This window comes from Gallus gallus, chromosome 1, assembly GCF_016699485.2.
Source record: "Gallus gallus isolate bGalGal1 chromosome 1, bGalGal1.mat.broiler.GRCg7b, whole genome shotgun sequence".
Taxonomy (NCBI): Eukaryota; Metazoa; Chordata; class Aves; order Galliformes; family Phasianidae; genus Gallus; species Gallus gallus.
In genome coordinates, this window is record NC_052532.1 from 14174933 (window position 1) to 14197212 (window position 22280).

Below are 22280 nucleotides of genomic sequence, written 5' to 3' on the forward strand. Positions count from 1 at the left end.
CTCACACACGCGGAGCGGAGCTGGGGCGGGCCCGCACGGCTCGCTCCCCGCGCCTCCTCCCGCTTTCCCCGCGGCGCCCGGCCCGGCCTCCCGCTCCCGCGTGCGGTAAGTAGCGCCCCGTGCCCGGCGGCGGGCGGAGCTCTGCCTTCCTTCGGCGCCGCCGCCCCGCGGGGTTCTATGGCGGCCCGTCGCCTCCGCGTGGCCGCCGGCTCCAACTTGCCGCGGGCCGCGGCCCTGCTCCGCCGCCCGGGCGGCGCTGCCCCGGGGAACTGCTGCCGCTTCCGGGCCGGTGCCGGGGCCTGGTGCTACCGCCCGCCCCGAGGCCGCCTCCCCGGCCCCGAGTCCCGCTGGGCCCAGCCCGGCCCTGCCGCATCACCGCGTGTTCCCGCTGGCCGCGCTGAGCCGCCACGCCGGTGAGGGAGCGGCGCTCATCCGTTGTCAGCGGGACGTTGGCCTCCGCCGCCGAAGCGCCCCGTGTGACGGGCCCCGCTGTGAGCGGCCGCTCCGTGCTGCTCCGGGGAGAAAGGCAGCCCTGTGTGTGTCGCGGGAGATCCATCTCTGTCCCTGCTGAAACTGCTGCTCGGCCGCACTGTATGCTGAATCTGGCTTTTATGGAAACCCCGGTTTGCGAAGGAAGGGGCTGAGGCGGCTGCACGGCTGTCAGGAGGCCAGGCCTTTCCTGCAGTGCCCATCCCCTGCGGGCATTGCACGTTGCTTCCAGTCACGGCCCTCAGATCGCGGCCCTGGCGGCCATCAGGTGTAGAACTGAGCCTGTTGTGAACGCGGGCAGTGTCCTGCAACACTGCGACATCCGTGGCCGACGCTGAGTTCTTGTAACCATTTGCTATCGTTTATGAACTATTTTACAGACATCAGATTTATCATTACCTCCTCGGCAGGTGTTTCAGGAGATTTCAGTGTGCTCGCTTTGATTTCATTCGCCATGCAGAGGGTCTCAGGAGCCATCTAGAAGCCTTGTCCCCACTGGTGCTTTACAGCAGGGCTCTGTGTATTTAAGAAGATACGGGAAGAATATGGAAATGCTGCTGAATTGCTTCTCTTGGATACAATTACCTTACTTTTAAGAGAAGGATTTTATTTGAGGACAAACTAAAGTTAGTGCTTCCTGCTTGAAGGTACATTGCTTTGCAGATAGTTTTACTTTCTTCTGCATGTTTTGTCACCCCTTGAATCACAGTTTATAAGTCTCTGCATTTTCTTTTCATCCATTCTTTTCTCTAGCTTCCTTTTTCAGTCCTTCATTTGAAGCAAAGCATTGCACATATTCCTAGGACGGGCATTTTCTCTCAATTTACCCTACATTTATGTCAGCTGTACAGTGGGAAGTCCCAACAATGAGATGAGCTGTGGCTAGCAGTAGCAATCAGTTAACAACTCAGCACAGGGTGATCAATGATTTAGTCATGAGCCCTCCTTTAGAAACATCATATTCTTTAAAATTAAACGAAATTCTTTCTAGCATTTGGATGAATAATACAGGACGATGTACCTTGCTGCCACGTGGGCCCCTTCACAGGCTGTGGTCCCTGCAAGGTGTCCCTGCTCTGGAATGGTGTGCCTTCTTCCAGGAGTGCATCTTCAGCCATCCTTAGCAGTGTCTCCTTCACATCTCTCCCCGTATCCTTACACACCTCCTTTTGTACCTCCAGCTGTGCTGTCTGCTCCCTTTCTTCAATATGCACCAGCACTTCTGAAGATGGGAGTGGGTTTCATCCATTGTGGAGATAGCTGGAAGCAACTATAACAGCCACAGGGTAGTTGACGATATCCTTGCAACGTTAATTTTTTGTTTGTTTTGGTAGGTTGTCTTTTGTTTGCTTGCTTTTTTTGTTTCCTCCTCCCCCCAAGTCTTCTCAGAGAGTTTTCTTCCATTTTTCAGGCCTTGATGTTTGGGTTCTGCTGACGGAAAGGTGGTGGCTGAAGTTGCCTGTGAAGGGTCTGCTCCACCAGTGTGAGTAGTCATGCTGTGTTCTCGTAGATCATTTCACTTGCTTGTGTTTTTTTTTTTGTCCCCCCCATTCAAGGATTTTGACATCTTTCCCATTACCTTTTGATCTGAATTATTGCCATCTTGAGATCTGTATGGAATTGTGTGTGTTACAGCAGATGAATGTAGAAAAGAGGCAGATGAGGTTTTAGGCTTAGGAAAATCAGGCCATCCTCTCCCAGTCCTTGCAAGGTGAATCAGGCCATCCTCTCTCAGACCTTGCAAGATGAAGTCTTGGTAGAATGAGAAGTAATTGAGAGTAGTTGTGTTTAGCAGAAGACTTGGGAACGGCAAACTTGATAGGCACTAAATTACTGTTGATAGCACAGCCTACATGGACAGGGCTGGCTGCAGCTCTGGTGGCAAAACTGGTGGTGGTAAAGGGATTGTGTAGTGTCGAATTCTGTTCTTCTACAGTCGAATGTGCATTCTGCCTTTGGGTGGGTATTAAGTGCCTTTAACAGCTTCTTTCTTTCTTTCTTTCCAAGTCATGTTGTTGGAGCTGTAAAAAACCCTTACTTGATGTTTAACTAAAAAAAAATGCAGAAAGTTTATGGTTTTCTTGAACTGTTGCAGGCTGCACGGTCCTCGGAGTGAAGAGGCTATGTATTGATATTGCTTTTAAGCAGACAAGGAAGTAAGCCATTCTTGCTTCTCAGGGCTTTCTATCCTACACTGTGCCTTAAACATGGAAACTGTAGAAATGAATAGTGTGTCCTTGAAACGTCCTCATTCTGAGGATGATGCGGCTAATGCGGATGAAATTAAAAGACAGAAGATCTCAGAGAACTCTAAGACAGGAAGCAACTCTGAGCAGGGTGTTCAGACTGTAACAGAACAACCTGACAAATCTCTGCTTGAGGACACGAAAAATGAAATAATTCCCGGTGAGGAAGGTGAGGAGCAGGAAGATGAGGAACTGGAGGACAGCGATGAAGATGGAGATCCAGAGAGCTTTGCAGACATGATGAAGCACGGGCTGACAGAAAGCGATGTTGGCATAACTAAATTTGTTAGCTGTCATAAAGGATTTTCTGGAATCTTAAAAGAGAGGTAACTCTTGGTCTTGTCATGTATGTTAATTCCCCATGTTAGCAGCTGTTCTCTGTTTTCCTTTTCTAACTCACAGGATGCAACTCGATTATGTGCGGCCATTTGGGAGGTTCATCACTTTCTTTTGCTGATGCTGAGATTGAAAGAAATGTTTAATTTAGCATTTTTCTGGATTGGTTCTGGTTTATTTTTCTTTCCTGTCAAATGAGAGGGAAGCTCAGTGTGGTTATAGAGGTAGATGATTATGCTGATCTTTGCCATTTATCTTACTCTGTGGCAGCAGCATGCAGCATGAAGCTTTGTGTGATACGGCTACCTTCCATACAGCTCTTCAGAACTGATATGAGGTGCAATATATGATGCTAATACTGAAGCTGTCCCTCTCCAGTTCTCCCTTGCTTTTCCTTGACTTCTGTGCTGCAGTAGTTACACGTGTATAGTGGCAGGTTGTCCAATAGGCTTTCAAATATACTCTGGTCAGTTGTAACAACATTTACAAAACATAAAAGGGAACATTGTAATGTGGGGTATGGGTCTTAAGTATATATTTTATATTATGTTTGACTACCAATAGCTTTTTTCCCCATAAAAATCCCAGTTCTTAAGTTAAACACCTTTGAGTAAAACTCTGAGTGCAAATACAAAAACTCTGAAGTGAAAATCATTGTTGTCCTACCTTAGCAAGGTGCTTTTGTTTTATGCACCACCAAGTCCTTGTTTTTAGGTACTAACTTCACATACAGATCATTTTGCATAATAAAATATGTAATATGATATAAAACGAAATGTACTTGTGATATATTTAATCTTTCCATGCAGCACTGAACAGCTAGCATGAGCCTTCTCTGGTGAGCACAATCTGTGCTGAAATGCCTTTTGGGAAATGTGCCAGTTTTCAAACTGAGGTGGCCAGAGGTAGCTGTGTGGTAGAAATGTTTGTGGACTGACGGTTTTACTTTGATGTCAGTTTATAACACCTATAATTAACTTAATCCCAGCAATCTTATGGTAACCATCACTGGCATGTCTAGACAGCTACAGTTAATGAGAGAGAGGATACAGAACACTTTTAAGCAAGGAGTTCTGCCAATAACAGGTATGGCTCCACAATAGCATGGCACATGTAGTAACACAGGCTTGGAGGGTGCTATAGAAATATTCCCATGATGAAGTGTTTTATTAATCTTTCAACATTCATGCAATTATAAACTGAAGATTTGTTTATTTTCTCTGGAAGTGATTGCTACTTAAAAAGAACGTAGCAAGTGCAGCATAAACTGTCTCAACTCCCTTAAAGTTAGGATGTTTCATTGTTGGGCATAGTGACTCAATCCAAAACATTGTGGTCCGTTTTGTTGTTGCTGTGACAGAGGATGCAGAACTGCTTATTTTGGAAGGTGTTCTCTACAGCTGAACATATGAAACAGAACTGTATTTGTTCAACTTTCCATAGAGAATGGCTAACAGGTATTTTGTCCTGCAGGTTGTTGGAAGCTACAGTTAATGCATGTGTGTTGAAGTTGTAGCAAAGTAATAGAGTCTTAATTGTTAGCAGGTAACTCCAGGACCTGCTTGGGTATCTGCAAACGTCTTTGTTTAATTCTTACATTTTTCTGCTTTGTTTTCTTGGTATATTTTGAGGGGTGAGAATAGGTACAGTTATATCAAAGCTGAAGTTTCTTTTGCTCTCCCTTGAATGACTTCTACAGACAAACATCTTCTTAGGAAAGCACTTTGTGATGTGGGATTTCTTCTTTTAATTACAGTTTTTATGTGCTTTTTTCCCCATCAGATACTCGGACTTCGTTGTTCATGAAATAGGCAAAGATGGACGTGTGAGCCATCTGGATGACTTCACTGTCCCAGTGGATGATGAGGTAAATTTTGAGGTAAAGGTTTGGTAACAGCAAAAACATTAAGAGAATGAAAATTGTTTTATGCGGGTTATTGGATGTTTGTTTTTCCCCCTTAAATATGTTTCAGGATCCATCGGAAGAAACATTCACTGTTTTGTCAGATGAAGACAAGCAGCGTTTAGAGGAGCTCCAGCTTCTTAAGAATAAGGAAACTAGTGTGGCCATAGAGGTACAATGAATAAGTAGTATGAAATTGGTGGGGAGGGAATAAGTGAGTGGAAATTATGAGCTTTCTAATGCATGTCAGATATGAGAGCAGCTTGTACATGATGTTGCAGCAGCTAATGCTGAAATGTTGCTAACGTAGGATGCAATTGTGTAAAGCATTACAAACACTTAAATTTATGCACAGGAGTAGTTATTCAGATTTCAGTGGGACACCTGAACTCAAACACATCTTAGTTTCTGCAGTGTTAAAATGTTCTTGCGATGTTTTGGTTCTCTGTCTAGTAGTGTTTTATAAGATATTTATTTGAGAAGTATTAAATAAACATCCATCCTGATAAAAAGATTATTTCAAAGGTCAGTGTTAAGTAACTTAATAGAAAAGGGGCTAAAAATGGTCTTCTGTGACAAGAAATATAAACAATGTACAAAATAAGCTTTGTATTTCTGAATAGTCCGATATTCTGTATTTTTGAAGAACAGCTGTTGAATTTTTGTTAGACAGTAGAACAGGCTTAGGTCTGATAATTTCAAAGAAGTATTAACATATTAAATAATCACAGAATTATAGAATGGTTTGGATTGGAAGGGACCTTTAAGATCATGTAGTTCCAACCCCCTGCTATAGGCAGGGACACTTCCCTCTAGACCAGGTTGCTCACAGCTCCATCCAGCTTCCAGGGCAGGGGCATCCACAGCCTCACCAGGCGACCTGTTCCATTGTGTCTTCACCCTGACAGTAAAGAACTTCTTCCTAATATCTAGTCTAAATCTGCCCTCTTCTAGCTTAAAGCCATTTCCCCTTGTCCTGTTGCTATATGTCCTTATGAAAAGTCCCTCCCCAGCTTTCCTGTAGGTCCTCTTCAGGTGCTGGAAGGTTGCTGGAAGGTCCTCTTGGAGGTTCTCTTCTCCAGGCTAGGTAGTCTTAGGCTAGGTGAGCTCCACAGTTTGTTTTTTAAGCATGCAAAACTTTAAATCCAGGGGAGTCCTTTTCCTTTTGTGTTATTTGATTTTGTTTGTGCACGCCTGTGTTTCAACACAGGTCATTGAAGACACTAAAGAAAAAAGAACAGTTATCCACCAAGCTGTTAAGTCCTTGTTTCCTGGGCTGGAGACTAAAACAGAAGATCGAGATGGAAAAAAATACATTATTGCCTATCATGCTGCTGGGAAGAAAGCATTGGCAAGTGAGTTTCAGTATCACAGCAGTTGGGTAAAGTAAATGCTAAAATTAATCTGAAAATTAAAAAAAAACAAAAAATTACATCATTAGAAAGTACTTCACATGGGTTGTATATCCTAACGTAGTCTGGCTTGTTGTTTTTTTGCAGTGATATTGTGCATCTAAAATAACTGGAAACACAAATTGTGTCTACAGTTTAATTTTTTTACTCCTTTTCTTTCCAAATCATTGATCAAGTATAATTATGTTAGAAGCAAGAGGATCTTTTGCTATTAGAATGGAAATGGGCAAAATAGGGGCTTTATTCTGTGTATTGGTTGAAGTGGACTTTCATAAACCTGCCTGGAAATGTAAGTGTGCATTGTGGTTGTAGCTGAAATGTACACAGTGTAATCCTGCCTGTCTTGAAAATTCATGACAAAGTTCTTAATGACTTGATTAGAGATGTTTTGTTTTCTCAGAGTTACAGTTTATATAGACATAAATTGCGAGTATTTACTGTGACCCTTAAGATAGTTTCAGTTAAAGTCTGCTTCTGCTTTCGAGGCTCATTTTATTTTCAGAGGATTGACTATACTGATTATAGTCACTATTTTGGAGTAGTAAAAGTAATGAAAGATTTTCAAAATGCGGTATTATCCACTTCAGTCTTAGCAAATCTTGTCTTATTTATAGGAGATGTATTCATATGTCCCACATTTTTTATTTTTATTTTTTAAATGTTACTACTACTTTGCTTCTCCTGTAAGTTGGGAGAATTGTCTAAATGCCATTTTGGACACTTAATTATTATTAAGATACTTAACTATTATTAAGATTTGATTTAAGCTGATTGATTACTATTTTATTTCAACCTTTTGCAAGTGATACAATATGTAAACCTAGCCCTTTCATTTTAAAGATGAAGGAGGTGGAGAAAGGAAAAGACAAGGAAATAGGATAATTTACATTTTGAAATAAGACCATTTCCACATTCAATTTAGTTATTACTTCTAAGGCTTTTATTAAGTGAGTACGGGAACGTTGTATGTTTATTGGTACAAATTATAACATGTTGCATATCTTGTTTAATCATTTAGAAAACATGTATATTTGCATGCACTGTGTGTGGATATGTATACTTACCAGCACAAAATTCTCCTCAGCCAGTTTTGTTCTCTGTCAGTTTGTAATGTTTTTACCTCCACCTTTCCCTTCTGCTTGCATATATTCTTTAACCATTGTTACAGCTGAGTTTATTCATTCAGCCAGTCTGATTTGACAAATACTGTATTGAAGAACTCAAGTATTTGGAATTCATTGAAGAGAACTTAGTGATATATCTCTAGGATTAAAATATTATCTGGAGCACCATCTTGTGAGGCAGAGGAGCATCATCTATTTAAACTTGGCCTCTTAAGTTGTGATGCTACAGCCACCTGTGCAAGTTGGTGGAGATGAGTGCAGTTTCAGTGGGTGTGTGTAAGTGCTAATGAATGCAAGTTTTGACTGCAAGTTGCTTTTAGTCAGGATTACATCTTCCATGTTTATGTAGCCACCAACACTTCTCAGTCCTGAGTGGGCTCCCCAGGCAAGAAACACTTCACAAGTGTGCAATGCTTAGCTGAGAGATATCTGATTACTTTTGTTCATAACGTAAACAGTTAGCAAAAATAGCTTCCTAAAATCTTAAAATGAGAAGATACTTTGTGTCTATAGTAAGTTCACACCCAAAATACTTTAAATTGTCAGTAAATTGCTGTGTCATCATTGTCCACAAACAAAGTTTGTTGCGTCTCCGACTGAAGCTTTCCATATATTCACCGTTTGCCTCTGCACGATTCCATTGCATAACTGTCTAAATTGCTGTCATCCACCACCTAACTGTTGGATGCTCTAAAGCATAAACAATCCCATAACCATAAACCTGCATGTTCACCTTTAAAAACCCTTTGACAGTCTAAAAATTAAATGCTACTCTTTTGTGCTCTTTATGCTATGCATTGGGACAGAGGTCAGAACTGCAACAGGTAAGAGATGTTGACATTTCATGCTAACAAAATGAAATGCCAACCATTATGACCTCCTAAATTGTGATAAGACTGGCCAAACTAGTAACATTTCTAAAACAAAACTCAGTTAAACCCAAAACAATCTACACAAAAGTAGTGTTTAAAATTCCCAGAAACAGCCAAGAATTGGGCTTGTGCTACCACTTTTTTTGCTAGTGCAGGATAGTCAGTAGCCATTCAGTGCAGAAAAGGTCTGCCAGTGATAAGTAATGTTGAATTATCAGGATTGATGATACTGTTTGAAATCTATTGTAAATTTCCCATTGATTTCATTAAGCCTAAACTTTACCCTTCCGTCTTCTATTTCAAAACCCAATTTCCAGATTTATATAACTTTATGTATCATACATCCTGATCTTAACAAAGAGCTTCTGGCCTTCAAGTTGCAGGAAAAGATTTGGAAAAAGGCTTGGAAATATGATTTTACTGTGAAATATGTAACGTGACTCTGGAAAATAGAAATCAGGAATACAGGCTGCCCCTCCAGCCCATCTGCCTGATTGAATACCATGATATATTGAGTGAGGAATGGTTAAACACTGGGATTATAGCTGCAGCCTTCCAGTACTTAGCATGATGGGCAGTGTGGGGACAGGCACACTGTGGCTGTCGTGCCCAGAGCTGGGGAGACTCTTGGTGTATTGTGTAGAGAACTGTTAATTTAGCCCTGATAAGGGTTCCTTTCTTGGAGGGTGTGACAATGACTGTGTGCAAGATGGATTGGTTAAATCAGAAGAACTGTTTTGGATGGAGAAGACTTTCCTCATGAATTGCTCTGTTTTCCTCTCTTCTGTTTTATGAATGAGTTCTTCATGGAGATATCTTGCTCTTCAAGCTAAATGCAAGATTTTGCTGAAGAAGACGAGAAGAGCTGTCCTTTAGTAAAAAGTTGAATAAAGCTTAAACTTATTTACTGTCTGCATACTAAATAATAATAATTAATACTTTAGTCTTCTTAAAAACAGTGCTCCAGTGGTCCTCATCCATTAATTAGAGCAGACACTAGTTGAAATTTAGAGTGGCTTTTACTTTACTGGCTGAAAGTCAGTACAGTGATAAAGTTTTTGAAAAGCTTAATCCAATGAGATGGCAGCCAAGTGACATGGGGATCTATTTTAGCTGGTTTTGTGACAAAGGAGCTCACCATTTTATTTGAGCCTTTCTAGGTGACAGGATTGATTAAACAAATTTACATTTACAATTTGCAGTGAAAGGGTAGAATGTACTTTTCAATGTGCTCTGTGGCTTTTACTGTCAATATTTAATTATTATTATTTTTTTAAGCAGATGGAAATAACCAGAAACTGACTATTGTGTATTTGTTTTAAATGAAGCTGCAATGGCAACCATATTCATTGAAATAATTAAAAAGAGTCGCTTTAACATTTTAACCTTTTGTTTTTAAAGATCCAAGAAAACACTCTTGGCCAAAATCCAGGGGAAGCTACTGCCATTTTGTACTGTACAAGGAGAACAAAGATACTATGGATGCCATTAATGTCCTATCAAAATTTTTAAGGTAAGGCTGTTGTTTCTGTCAACTTGTCTAGCATCCAGATTTCCCTCTGCCTGTTTCATGTTAAAGTAAAGGTAATGCCTCAGGGTAATCATAGAATCATAGAATTGCTCAGGTTGAAGAAGACCTTAAAGATCATCAAGTCCTAACCAAAGTACTCTAACCAAACTCTAACAACCCTCCTCTAAATCATGTGTCCCTGAGCACCACATCCAAAAGGTTTTTAAACGCATCCAGGGATGGTGACTCAACCACCTCCCTGGGGAGCCTATTCCAGGGCTTAACAGCCCTTTCTGTAAAGAAGTTTTTCCTGATATCCAACCTCAACTTACCCCAATGCAACCCAAGTCGTTACTGTTGCCTAATCTTTAGCCAAGGTTTTTTTTCTTTAAAAAAAGAAATAAAAAGGTTTTTTTTAGAATATCAAATAGATAGAATATCAAACTTTAAGTCTCAGAAGGAGAGGGCCAAGTGATTTCAAGTAATTTAAAAGACTGTACCCTGTTATTTCAATGGCTGAAGTCCACAATTCAAATGGGCTGATTGGAGAAAGGTGAGGCAGCCCATAGCCTCAATGAAAATAACATAAATTAAAAGCTATTTGTTTCAAGTGTGTGCATATGTATGAAAGTATGTTATGAGCATGTGTATGACGCATACTGTTGTGATGGTATGTTAATTTGTTCCTAAGCGCTGATTGATAATCTGTAGTTCTATGTGTTAATTTCTCCAGGCAAACACAGTCTGAGTTCCTTTCACCCCATCAGGTGCAGCAACAAAAAGATTGGTGAAAGGCATGATGTGAACATAATGAATTACAGATAAAAGATTATCTTTAAATTGGGTCAATTCAGTGATCTATTGCCTGCTTTTCCATTTCTCTTCATTGTTTCTGTCCCAGAGTAAATATCTGTGCTCTGTCCCATGCCATATTGGTATTTCTATATGAGAAGAGACTGTTGGGGGCATAGTTTGATGGAAATATGTATGTAGTGGCAATCCTGATACCATCTGGTGCCCATTTATGGAGTAACTGGAAACACAGGAAAGGAAAGGAAATTTTCTTCTTGGGGATAGAAATGGAACAAGCTTTAAATTAACTTCCCATATTCTCATATAATATGCAGGCATGTTATTCAAGCAGACATGCTATTTGAAGTTTAAGAGAGAAATGAATGTGTTGTGAAATATTTATTTATTTTTTTAGTCATTACTGCACCTTTGTGAACTGAGTGCATTTATGTAAGTAAGTATTTGAAGGCTTGTAGTTCAAAAGCATAGTTGTGCTAGAAGTGAATTGGTCTGAAAGGTTTCCTTGTGTTGTACACAGAGATAACTTAGATAATGCCACACACATTCAGGAGTGTCAAATTGCATTTTCTTTCCCAGAACCAGGCTGCATCTACATATATATGTGTATGTTCTATTTTTAATGTAAAATTCATATTTTTCATATAAAATAATATCACTAGGTAATTATGCTGAAAACTATGTCAAATCTGTGTCTGCTTTCATAGTTGTAACATATATTTCATTATTGTCTTTAAGAGTGAAGCCAAACATATTTTCTTACATGGGAACTAAAGATAAAAGGGCTATAACAGTTCAAGAAATTGCTGTTCTTAGGTAAGTAAAAATACACTGGAATGTTTGCACTCCTACCACGGTGACTTCACTACCTCACTGTAATCCTCACTCAGTATGCACGTAATGAGTGGCAGATTCATGTCCTGATCTTGCTAAATACCAGAGCCACATATTAATAAAAATACTATAATCCCTTTTTTTATTCTATGGTGATTGCTGATATTTTCCATCAGTAGTGTCCTGAGTCAGAGGCTGGGCACATGTGAATGCATGTATGTGGATGAAACAGTGGCCCAACTTGGTTCTGTGTGCTCCCACGCTACATGACCCTCATGCAGCAGCAGCAAAGCAGAATGACGTGGTGGAAATTCTGCTTCATTTCCATCCTGGCCTTTGTTTCCCCCTTCCTCCAGTTGGAATCCTGTTTCCTTTCTTACTGAACTTTCTGAACAGCTCCAGAGAAGGCTAACCACTGCCTTTTCCCATCTGTGAGTAGCCAGAGGGGTAAGGAAAAAAACAAGAAATTTTTCCTGCCTTAATCTGTTCCCATAATAAAATTTATCTTGGCATAATCTAGGATAAATACATGGTTCCTAGGCACTTGAAGTTAGTGCTACGTCAGTAACTGAGGATGTCTTGCAGCCATGTATTACAGTATCTGTTTAGCTGCTGGAATATTCTGCCCCTATTGCTTTTTACAGCTCTTTGAAAACCATTCTCCTCAAGTGGAGGATTTCTGAGCTTTAAAAGCTGGAAACTTGATCAAGTCCTTCTTAAAGGGAAGGCATTCACTGCTTAATTGCTGGTAGTTTTTTCTCCCAGTGGTTTGCATGTGCATACACTTGCACATATGACTCACAAATTAATAATTCCCTTTATGTAAGAAGCCTCATACTTTAATTCCTGATAACAAGTTTACCAGTTGATGGGCAGTTAACTGAGCTTGTGGTGTAGCCATCTCAGGTGCTGTTCTGTTGTTTTGTTTTTTTTTCCTCAGCCTGTTGTAAGCACTGACAGCCTACCAGGGAGGAACCTGCTGATTCTGGTAGTGTTCAGTAGAGTTCAGTACCAGACTCTCCTGTAGAGCACTGAAGAGAGGTGGTGTAGGGAAGGAGAGCTTACTGATCATCAACCCACTCTGAGCCGAGTACACTGGCCATACTGTTTGATAAAGTTCTCTATTTTGGCCTAAGTTTTAGTAGAAGTGCCAAAGAACCAGCTCTGTGATGCAAAGAACAGGACATATTTCTCAGAATGCTAGTGAGAAAAGAGACTGAGATCAGTGACAGGTTTGACTTCATGCTCCTTTCTTTCCATTAAGCTTACACAGTAGCTAATTACTTAAGTCTGTTTAAGATTGTGCTTTCTTGAGTACATTCTCAGTGTAAAGAAGAGTTACACTTGTGGTGTAGGGCATGTTATACTTTAGCATTACAACTTCTATTTTTTGAGTGCATACGCTAACATAAACACGAAGGCAGTGTGAATGGTTTTGTCACAGTATATGTTTTGTTGTGAATAAACAGGTCTTCAGAATTTTCTTTTCTTTTAGATGTTACCTAAAAATTCTTTGAATAGAGGAGCAGAAGAGCGGTGAGACACAACTCACTGCTTTTTGTTTCAAAATGATGGCATTTTTATATTTATTTAACTTACTTGCTTTTCTAAACAGAAGATGGTCACTGTTGGTCTGTTTCTTTCTTTTTTTCTTCTTTTAGAATCACTGCACAAAGACTTGCTCATTTGAATAAATGCTTGATGAACTTTAAATTAGGAAATTTCAGTTACAAGAATCATCCACTGAAATTAGGAGAACTGCAAGGGAACCATTTCACTGTTGTTCTCAGGTAATATGTTAGTATTTAGACAGTTCTGTTAGAGTGGTGTGGGGTTTTTTTGTTTTTCTTTTCCCCTCAAACAGGACAGGGACGTCAGTCATCTGGTTTTACAACAAAGAAGAAAGGTCCCATTGGGATGGAAGTTACTGAATTTGATAAGAATTGGATAATGTTAATATTGAGCTTTATTATTTTGGGGACCTTAAAATACTCTAAGCCCTTTAAAAAGGTTAAGAAAATTTATAGACAAGTTTTATTTGTTTGTTTGTTTGTTTAATGCTAGAAATATAACAGGAACAGATGACCAGATAGAGCAAGCAATGAACTCTCTCAGGGAAATAGGATTCATTAATTACTATGGAATGCAAAGATTTGGAACCACAGCTGTTCCTACGTATCAGATTGGCAGGTAGGTGTTGTTTTCATCCTCTTCTCTTTTTCCTCTTAATTGCTAACTTTTAATTTATTTCTTGGGAAGGCTTTTCTATCCTATTGCATGTACCAGTTTTAATTTTAGCTTCATGAAGGAACTTGTTTTGAACTTGCTTCAGCAGCTATTTCGCATAATGCCGCTACTTTTAATATTGCATAAACACAATGCTTACTTTGTTTAAATTTACTAAATCATAAAATATATTTAGTAAATTCTTAATACACTTTCCTGTTTGGATCTTAGAGCTATTCTACAGAACAACTGGAATGAAGTAATGGATTTGATACTAAAACCACGACCAGGAGGTAAGGACTGAGAAATACATGAAGTGTTCTTTTGCCTCCTCCCCAAAGAATTGTACTCCGATAACCACTCCTAGATTTTCATTCTTTTGAATGCCCTTTTGAAAGGGCATTTGGGAGGACAACTTTGTACAGCTTCTGAAATTTAAACCTCAGCCAGTTTAGCAAGTGAGAAGGAGTCTTCAGGTTCTCAGTCTTTCTGTTTCCTTTGGCTTACCGTGCAGTTTCTTGCAGTGCACGTGGAAGGGGATCTGAATACTAATACACAGTCTGTTTGGACTGCACTTGGAGCACTCCAATCTCAAACATTCTGTGATTCTGTTGATCTCTGCAGTTACCATGACTGAAATGCTAATTTTTCAACTCTTTTAATAAAAGAATGGATGGATTTTTGTGTGTGTGGTTAACATATTTTTATTTTGCATGCTTGTTCTAGCTGAGAAGGGATACTTAGTAAAATGCAGAGAAGAATGGGCAAAGACAAAAGATCCAGCAGCAGCTCTCAAAAAACTACCTGTAAAAAGGTGCGTGGAAGGACAGCTTCTCCGCGGACTGTTAAAGTATGGAATGAAGAACATAATCTCTGCATTTGGCATAGTGAGTGTAAAAGTGCTGTGGGGTGCTTACTGGAATAAACATTATTTTTATGGTATCACAGTGAATTTGAAATACACTCATCAGGCTTCTGTTAGTCTAAATTTGTGTAAAATCTTTACATTTATCCTACCTTTTTTGCTTGAACTACTGCTGCATAGTAGTGCGTGACATCTGTAATTAGTGTATGCATAATGAGCTCTCCCATTTATACCACAGTCTCTTTAAGTTGGAAGCCATACAGTTATATTTAGTAGCTGTGCATAATATGGATCTGAGAATGGTGCAGAAAATCAGTTTTTCCTGTTGGTTTAAAAGTGTAAGTCTAACTGACTGTGCTCATGAGGCAGCACTGTATAGAGGTGGTGGATTCTGTCACTTAAGTACTGTAATTAAGATGAAGTCTTTGGAGAAAATATGTCATAACCAGCAAATTGTTGGGCCCAGCATAGGAACTGAGAATTATTTTTTTGTTTATGATGAAGACAATCAGGCTAACACTGTGCTTTAACATCTGCAAAGTTTACTTAAGCATTTCAGGAGCTTGAGTATGAATTCAGTGTTTTATAACAGCTTTGTGTCTTCGAGCTGTTCAATTAAAAAAAAAAAGTAGCTTCTCATTTTTAATTTAAACCCTTTTTGTGTGTGTGTGTATGGATTTCAAATGTACAAAAGCATTACTTCTTTATATACCCTTTTTCCAAATCACAGATAAGTTTTTTTAAGAAGTCTGTATACCAAGAAATTGTTTTGCTAAGTCTGTTGCTGGAAAAGGTAATGCTTCAAACATGTGCATTTTGGGCTATGATTATGAGAGAGTCCTACAAGTACATATTTCTAATCTTTCACTTTTCTTTTTAACCTCCAGATACCAAGGAATAATCGTTTAATGTATATTCATAGCTACCAGAGTTATGTGTGGAACAATATGGTGAGCAAGAGAATAGAAGAATATGGGCTTAAAGCTGTACCAGGAGATCTCACACTTAAAGGAGGTAAAGGAGGATGTTGTGAATGTGAAAGTCACAGGAAATTACATTGGAATTTACATTGGTAAATGTGTTCAAGCCTGGAACCCCCAGTACAGGAACAATGTGGAACTGTTGGAGCAGGTCCAGAGGAGGGCCAATAAGATATTTGAAGGGCTGGAGCACCTCTCCTATGCAGAAGGGTTGAGGGAACTGAAATGGTTTGGCTTGGAGAAGAGAAGGCCCTGGGGAGACCTCATTGCGGCCTTCCAGTACTTGAAAGGAGCTAAAAAGCAGAAGGGGGGGACTGACTTTTTATACAGTCTGATAGCAATAGGACAGTTTTAAACCAAAAGAGGGTGGATTTAGGTTAGATGTTAGGGAGAAATTTTTTACTCAGAGGATAGTGAGGTGCTAGAACAGGTTGCCCAGAAAGACTCTGGGCATGCCCATGCCCGTCTTGAGGCATTCAGGACCTGGTTGGATGGGATCCTGAGCAGCCTGACCTAGTGGCTGGCAACCCTGCGCATGGCAAGGAGGTTAGAACTAGGTGGTCTTTAAGGTGCCCTCCAACCCAAGCCATTCTTTGATAGCATCTAGTAAAGTAGAGACTCAATCAAAGCTTTGTTTACTTGGATTTTCACTGGCATTTTGATGCAGTGAGAGCATACACAGTATTTCTCCTTCATGTAAGCCAGATGTCTGGCTAGGAGACATCATCTAGCAGTCTTTATGTCATTCAGCTTTAAAAGTCCTTGGAAGCTAGGCTGTGATTCTGCTAATAACAGCCTTGAAAACGTATTTATTTTCTTGGATATGTTGTCTCTTAAGTGGAGATAAAAACACAGTGGTTACCCTCCCCAAAGTAAGCTTGTTTCAATCAACTGATTCATTGTAAATTTGGCTAATCTAACTGTAACTAGAATCTCTTTTCCTTTTCTGTCCTGACTGTAGCCACAGCTGTACACATTGAAGAAGGAGATGTTCATAACTACACCATTCATGATGTAGTGATGCCATTACCTGGATTTGATGTTATTTATCCAAAGCATAAAAGTAAGTCTAAGTCTGTTAACTTACACAATAACTCTGAAACTGTAGATCTGCTTTAAGATGGCTCTTAAAAGGAAGATGAGATCTACACAGCCTTCCTGACTGTTAAAACTTGACTGTTTCAGAGCTGTGCTCTAGTACTAGATGTGCTACTGTCAGCCTCTCCCACTTTGATAATAGCTTACATGGTAATTTGTTTCATTTAATATAAATGTTTCATATTTCAATTTAACAAATAGCTTTTCCTGAAGACTTCTACTGAGGCAAAATGATTTATTATGGCACAAGGGGGAAAAAAAAGTAGTGAAAGTCTCATTAAAGAGTGTATGCATTTGGTTTTTTAAAAGTAGGAAACAAGCCAAATTTATAGAATATGTAACCCAAAAAACTTGAAGTTGGGAAGAAAAGAAACAGATCTGGTTTAATTAAATGTTAACACGTTTTCATCTTTCATGTCTTGTATAGAAAGTGTATTGCATCAAAATTGTTTTTAATTGAATAAATTCAGCGATCCATTTGGAAAACTGTGTTGTTACTAAGGGGGGGTAGTCAGACAATCATTTCTGTGATTGATTTCTATGACCTCAGGAGGCCATCTGGTATTCAGGCCAACTTCTTCAGGTCTTTGTCCTGTCAGGGCTGATTCCAAGGGCAAATAGTGTCTCAGGTCCCCGAATCTTCTCTAAGCTAAAGAAGCCCTGTTCTTTCAGATTCTTTATACAAGGTATGTGCTACAACTCGTGACCATTGGAGTAGCTCTCAGACTCATTCTAGTTCATTAGAACCTACTTTGTGCTCATACCTGCAACTGGACACACTGTTCCAAGTGAAACTTAATAAAAGCCCAGTAAGGGGCAGTAATTGTTTTTCTTGGTGTAACTACAGGCTACATTCCTGTTGACACAGCCTAGTATGCCATTGGATTTTTTGCTGCCAGTCTCCTTTCCACTGGAACTTTCAAGTAACTCTCAGTAAAGTTGCTCTCTAGTCTTTTAGCATCACGAGGAGTTGAGTGTTCCTAGATGCTCTCCTGGGCCACTAAAAAGAGTGTGTCCAGCAGGTCACAGAACCATAAAATCAGAATCATAGAATGGCCTGGGTTGAGAGAGGTGATCCTCCCCCTCTGCTCTGCCCTGGTGAGGCCACATCTGGAGTACTGTGTTTCCAGCTCTGGGCTACCCAGTTAAAAAAAGACAGGAATCTCCTAGAAGGAGTCCACCATAGGGCCACAAAGATGATGAGGGGCCTGAAACATCTCCTGTATGAGGAAGGACTGAGTAACCTTGGTCTGCTCAGTCTGAGGAAAAGAAGACTGAGAGGCTATCTGGTTAATGTTTATAGTTATCTAAAAGGAGGTGGGAGACAAATGCATGAGGCCAGGCTCTTCTCAGTGGTGTGTAGTGATAGGATGAGGAGCAATGGCCTAAAACTTGGAGCATAGGAAGTTCCATAGAAACATGCAGAAGAACTTTACAGTACGGGTGACAGAGCACTGGGGGACACTGCCCAGAGAGATTGTGGAGTCTCCTTCTGTGGAGATATTCAAGAACTGTCTGGACACCGACCTGTGTGATCTACTGGTAGGGTATCTTCTTTAGCAGGAAGGTTGGACTTGGTGATCTCTTGAGGTTTCTTCCAACCCCTACAATTCTGTGATTCTGTGGTACAAGGACTTTATCCTTAACAAATGTCATAAGTTTGTCTTGGCTCAATCATCTAGCCTCTGCCTGGGTCCTTCTGAATGACAGTCCTGTCCTTGAGTGTGCTGACTGCTCCCTTAGCTTGATCTCGTCCACAAACGTGGCAGGGGGTGAATTCCAGCTCCTCCTTCCCACAAGAAGGCTAATTTATTGTTTCAGCTTTCCCTGGTTATGCTGGCAATTATGCTGTAAACTACAGCATTTCAGCTGCAATGTATTCTTCTGTTTCCATTGCCTCCCAATCTTTCCCAGATGTATACACACACACCCTGACTTGGGGATATGTGACTATAATAGTTACTCATTGCTTTGGCAGTGTCAGAGCCAATTAATGGTACCTTTTGTTAAGCTCTTCAGATGGCTTTCCTAACTCTTTTTAGTCTCTGCTTTTTCAAAAGACAAAACAAGCAGTAGTTTGGCCTTTCTTTTTAAAACTCCATGTATCTGAGATGAGTTTTCTAAAGTTTAGATAATTGAGAAATGTATGTAAGATGCTAATTAAATGTTAGTAAATTCTTTTCTGAGTTTTGCTTTCAGCTTCAATTTTGATTTGTTAAGAAAGATTGTTTAGTAGCTTGTGGTAGCAACGGTAATTGGAGGACAGTTGGACTAGAAGATCTTGTTGGTCCTTTCCAACCTTGTGATTCTATGATTCTTTCTTGGTTACTTGCCTCTATTAATCAATTTGCATAAGAAAATACTGTAGTTAATACAGTTTTTAGTAAATAATTTTAAGTTTTTGTCTAACATTTAACCCATATACACTGACAACTATTAAAGTGTGCATAAAGGAAGGAGTGCTCCAGCCACACTACAATCTCTGATTAAATATCTTCTCTTCCAGTTGGAGAAGCCTACAAGGAAATGCTAGTAGCTGACAATCTTGACATCAACAACATGAGGCATAAGATCAGAGACTATTCACTTTCTGGAGCATACAGAAAGATTATCATTCGACCTCAGAATGTCAGTTGGTAAGTAGGAGGACAAAGGAACTTGGATGTGAATAGAGTAACGTGTGGGATGACTAAGAACCATTAGATTGACCTACAGCATACACATGTATAATGAAGTATAGGTAGGGAGAAATCTTTGTGCATTTTTTCCTCACATTTTTCACACAGTTGAAGTTAAATCATAGTATTATTTCTCTCTGGTCCCTTTGTAATGTATTAGTGTCAAGACATCTGTCTAGTTGCTACCCTCCTTTGCAAGGGCTTGTCTAAACACTCCATAATTACTCAGGTTGATGGTGAAAGCATGATAGATGATATTCAAAGAGTTATTTTTTGTAATCCTGATATGAGAAAGTTGGTGTCCAATCAACAGTGTCAGTCAGAAAGATTTCTATCTCATAAATATACTACATCACTGCTATTAGTGACACCACCTAGCTGCCACATAGCAACTGAATAAATACCTTTTAAACAGGTGACTGTACAAATGTACAGAGAAACTTATCACTAATACATTGGAAAAAAAAATAGGGGGTTTGGAAGGGAGACAAAATTCAACTATTTGAATTTTACTTTAATTATTACTGATATTTAAAGCTTACCTTCTTCGTAGTTGCTTTTTCAGCCTAGTCACTGCATATTGAATAGTTTTTACTATATGAATACATTAAAAATGCTTAAGGACATATTCTAAAGGTTTAGAGAGGTTTCTTCAAAATGAAAAGAAAAAGAAAGCCTTCGAGTATTCTCAGAGTTGATGATATTCCATGGGAGGAACGAGATGAATTATGAAATGACTCACTAGTTCATTATTTTATAATCCACATGAGAACAGAGGCACGTTTTGTACATAAAGCTTTACCAGTTATTGCAAGATAAATACCGTCTTATCTAATTTAATAGACAATAATTCCATCTCAGTTGTTATTTTGTGACTGCCAAATTTGAATAATAATAATAATAAATCCTGTGTATGTTACATAGGGAAGTCGTTGCATATGATGATCCTAGAATCCCATTATTTACTACGGATTTGGATAAGCTGGAAGGAAAACCTTTACCAGTTCTTCCTACAGGTAAATGGGTGTATTTGCTGATCTTTGCAAACTGAAAGTTGATCTGGCTGTTGCTTTAAACTGCTACATGTTGAAAGCTCTTTAAAAGAGCTTCACTTAACGAGACTGCTTAACAATGGTATTGAAAATATCCAAATTAGGTGTGTAAGTAAGGACCCTTATTTCTCAATAGTGTGAGCAATTATTCCAGCAATCTGTATTGGTTGCTACTTGTTCTTACAGACATCTGTACAATCAAATAAACATCTGGCAATAAATCTCTATGGAATGTGTAAAGAAAAAGTGGAAGTGAGCCACAAATTATTGCCATGCTGGAGTGTTTATCTGTGCTGAGCATAACAGACCACTCACTGTAAATCTTTCAAGTAACTTTGGTCACAAAGTCTTTCAACAGTAGTTACCAGACAAAAAGAAGAGTGGGTAGGAATTCAGTCTGACAAATCTGCCCATCTAGTTTTTGATGAGCGCTTAGAATATCACTTCCTGCTGAAAGAAAATGTTAAATAGAAGATGGTTTACAAAATTCTGCTTTACGCTATGGATTGTAGACTGGGGTGTGGTGGTAAAGGCCGTTGTATGGGGTCAGGGATGGTGGTGGAAAACTTCGGTCCGCTTTGGATGGCACTCAGAATAAACATTACTTATGTCCTTTCTTTTTGCTTTGTCTCTCCTCTTATGATAGATGGTAAATTCCGGGCGCTGAAGATGGAGTTCTCCCTTCCCCCGTCCACTTACGCTACTATGGCAATTCGGGAAGTTTTGAAAATGGACACAAGCATCAAAAACCAAACGCAGCTGAACACTACCTGGTTACGCTGAATGGACTGCTAGCACGGCCTAGACTGTAACATGTACAAACTGTTTTCCTACTTACGTTCTGTACAAATCTTTAAAGGGTGGTAGTAAGAGATTTGTATTTTTTTAAGTTTTTATTAGTGCAAGCATTTAAATTAAGTAGTTATTAGCAAGATGCTGGTTGTAATGTAATACGGGCCTTAGTGACTGGTGCTTTTTAATGAATGGACCATGAGGTTGCTTGAGCTGTGTTGCTGCATCTCTGAGAAGCAGGCTTATAGCTTCTGACCTGGACTGATGTTTGTCTTGCTCTTTTTCAGTGAGCAGGGGATGTTTTGATCAATTCAGCACAGCTTGAAGTCTCTGTATTAAATTACAGTTTTAGGAAAATTAGTTAGAGCTGAATGAAGGTACTGATGGCTGTTTGCTTCCAAGAAGCTGCTGCGGTCAGCCAGGCTGGCTGTGTGCTGTCACAAGGCACGGCTGTTTTAATTAGCCAAGGTCTTCTGGGGAAAACGTTTGTATTTTCAGCCTTGCCACTACCTGTGCCAAGAAAAGGTACTGGGAATACGTTAACCAAAAAGGACGGTGTGTCAGTCCGCTCTGTCCCTGGCTGAGCCAGGCTGCTGCTGGGAGGCAGAACGAGGCTGTTCCACAGCGGCAGCCACGCTGCATTTTCAACGATTCTAAACCAAATCGGGAATTCCTGCTGCTTGTGTGAATAAAATCCCGTGAACGGAAAGTGGTCCCGGCTCCGTGCGCTCTGAGGACGGGGGTATGGGTCCGGTCCGGCCACACAGCGCCCGGCGGCTGCCGGCTCCTGAACCGGCGGGGCAGTTTCACGGTGGGAGCGCCATCAGCTTCCGCAGAGCTGCCCGGCACGGAGGCCGCCGCAGGGCCCGGCCGCGGCGCTCCCTCAGGACCGCCGTTCGCACGGTGCCGCCCTCCGGCGGTAGCGGGGAGGGGAGAGGAGGAGGCGGTCGCGGCGGTAGGGATGGCGGGGGAGGAGGCGGTCGCGCATGCGCCTCTGGCCCCGCCCAGGCTGTGCTGCGCGCGCCTCAGCTGCTGCATCCTCGGGCCGCGCCG

At 40.3% G+C, this 22280-nt stretch overlaps 2 protein-coding genes across 15 annotated transcripts; one reads left to right on the forward strand and one right to left on the reverse strand.

Moving 5' to 3' along the window:
• The first annotated feature begins 3 nt into the window (after positions 1 to 3).
• On the forward strand, positions 4 to 21936 carry PUS7 (pseudouridine synthase 7). Of its 14 annotated transcripts, none has more exons than XM_046931365.1 (20): positions 4 to 105; positions 900 to 1136; positions 1671 to 1819; positions 1901 to 1972; positions 2585 to 3061; positions 4854 to 4950; positions 5045 to 5146; positions 6185 to 6329; positions 8317 to 8334; positions 9784 to 9895; positions 11441 to 11518; positions 13198 to 13326; positions 13601 to 13726; positions 13994 to 14055; positions 14489 to 14649; positions 15515 to 15641; positions 16569 to 16670; positions 19212 to 19341; positions 20308 to 20399; positions 21082 to 21936. In XM_046931365.1, the coding sequence occupies exons 5-20, from the start codon at positions 2697 to 2699 to the stop codon at positions 21216 to 21218; spliced, it is 1983 nt and encodes a 660-aa protein (XP_046787321.1). In that variant the 5' UTR covers positions 4 to 105; positions 900 to 1136; positions 1671 to 1819; positions 1901 to 1972; positions 2585 to 2696; the 3' UTR covers positions 21219 to 21936. The 14 variants fall into 14 exon arrangements, with proteins under 14 accessions (XP_046787321.1, XP_046787380.1, NP_001384858.1 ...); XM_046931424.1 differs by having other exon boundaries at positions 4854 to 4938; NM_001397929.1 differs by lacking the exon at positions 8317 to 8334 and having other exon boundaries at positions 870 to 1136; positions 4854 to 4938.
• LOC124417287 lies at positions 21687 to 22280 on the reverse strand. The gene has a single exon (XM_046902049.1). The coding sequence runs from the start codon at positions 22263 to 22265 to the stop codon at positions 21687 to 21689; it is 579 nt and encodes a 192-aa protein (XP_046758005.1). The 5' UTR covers positions 22266 to 22280.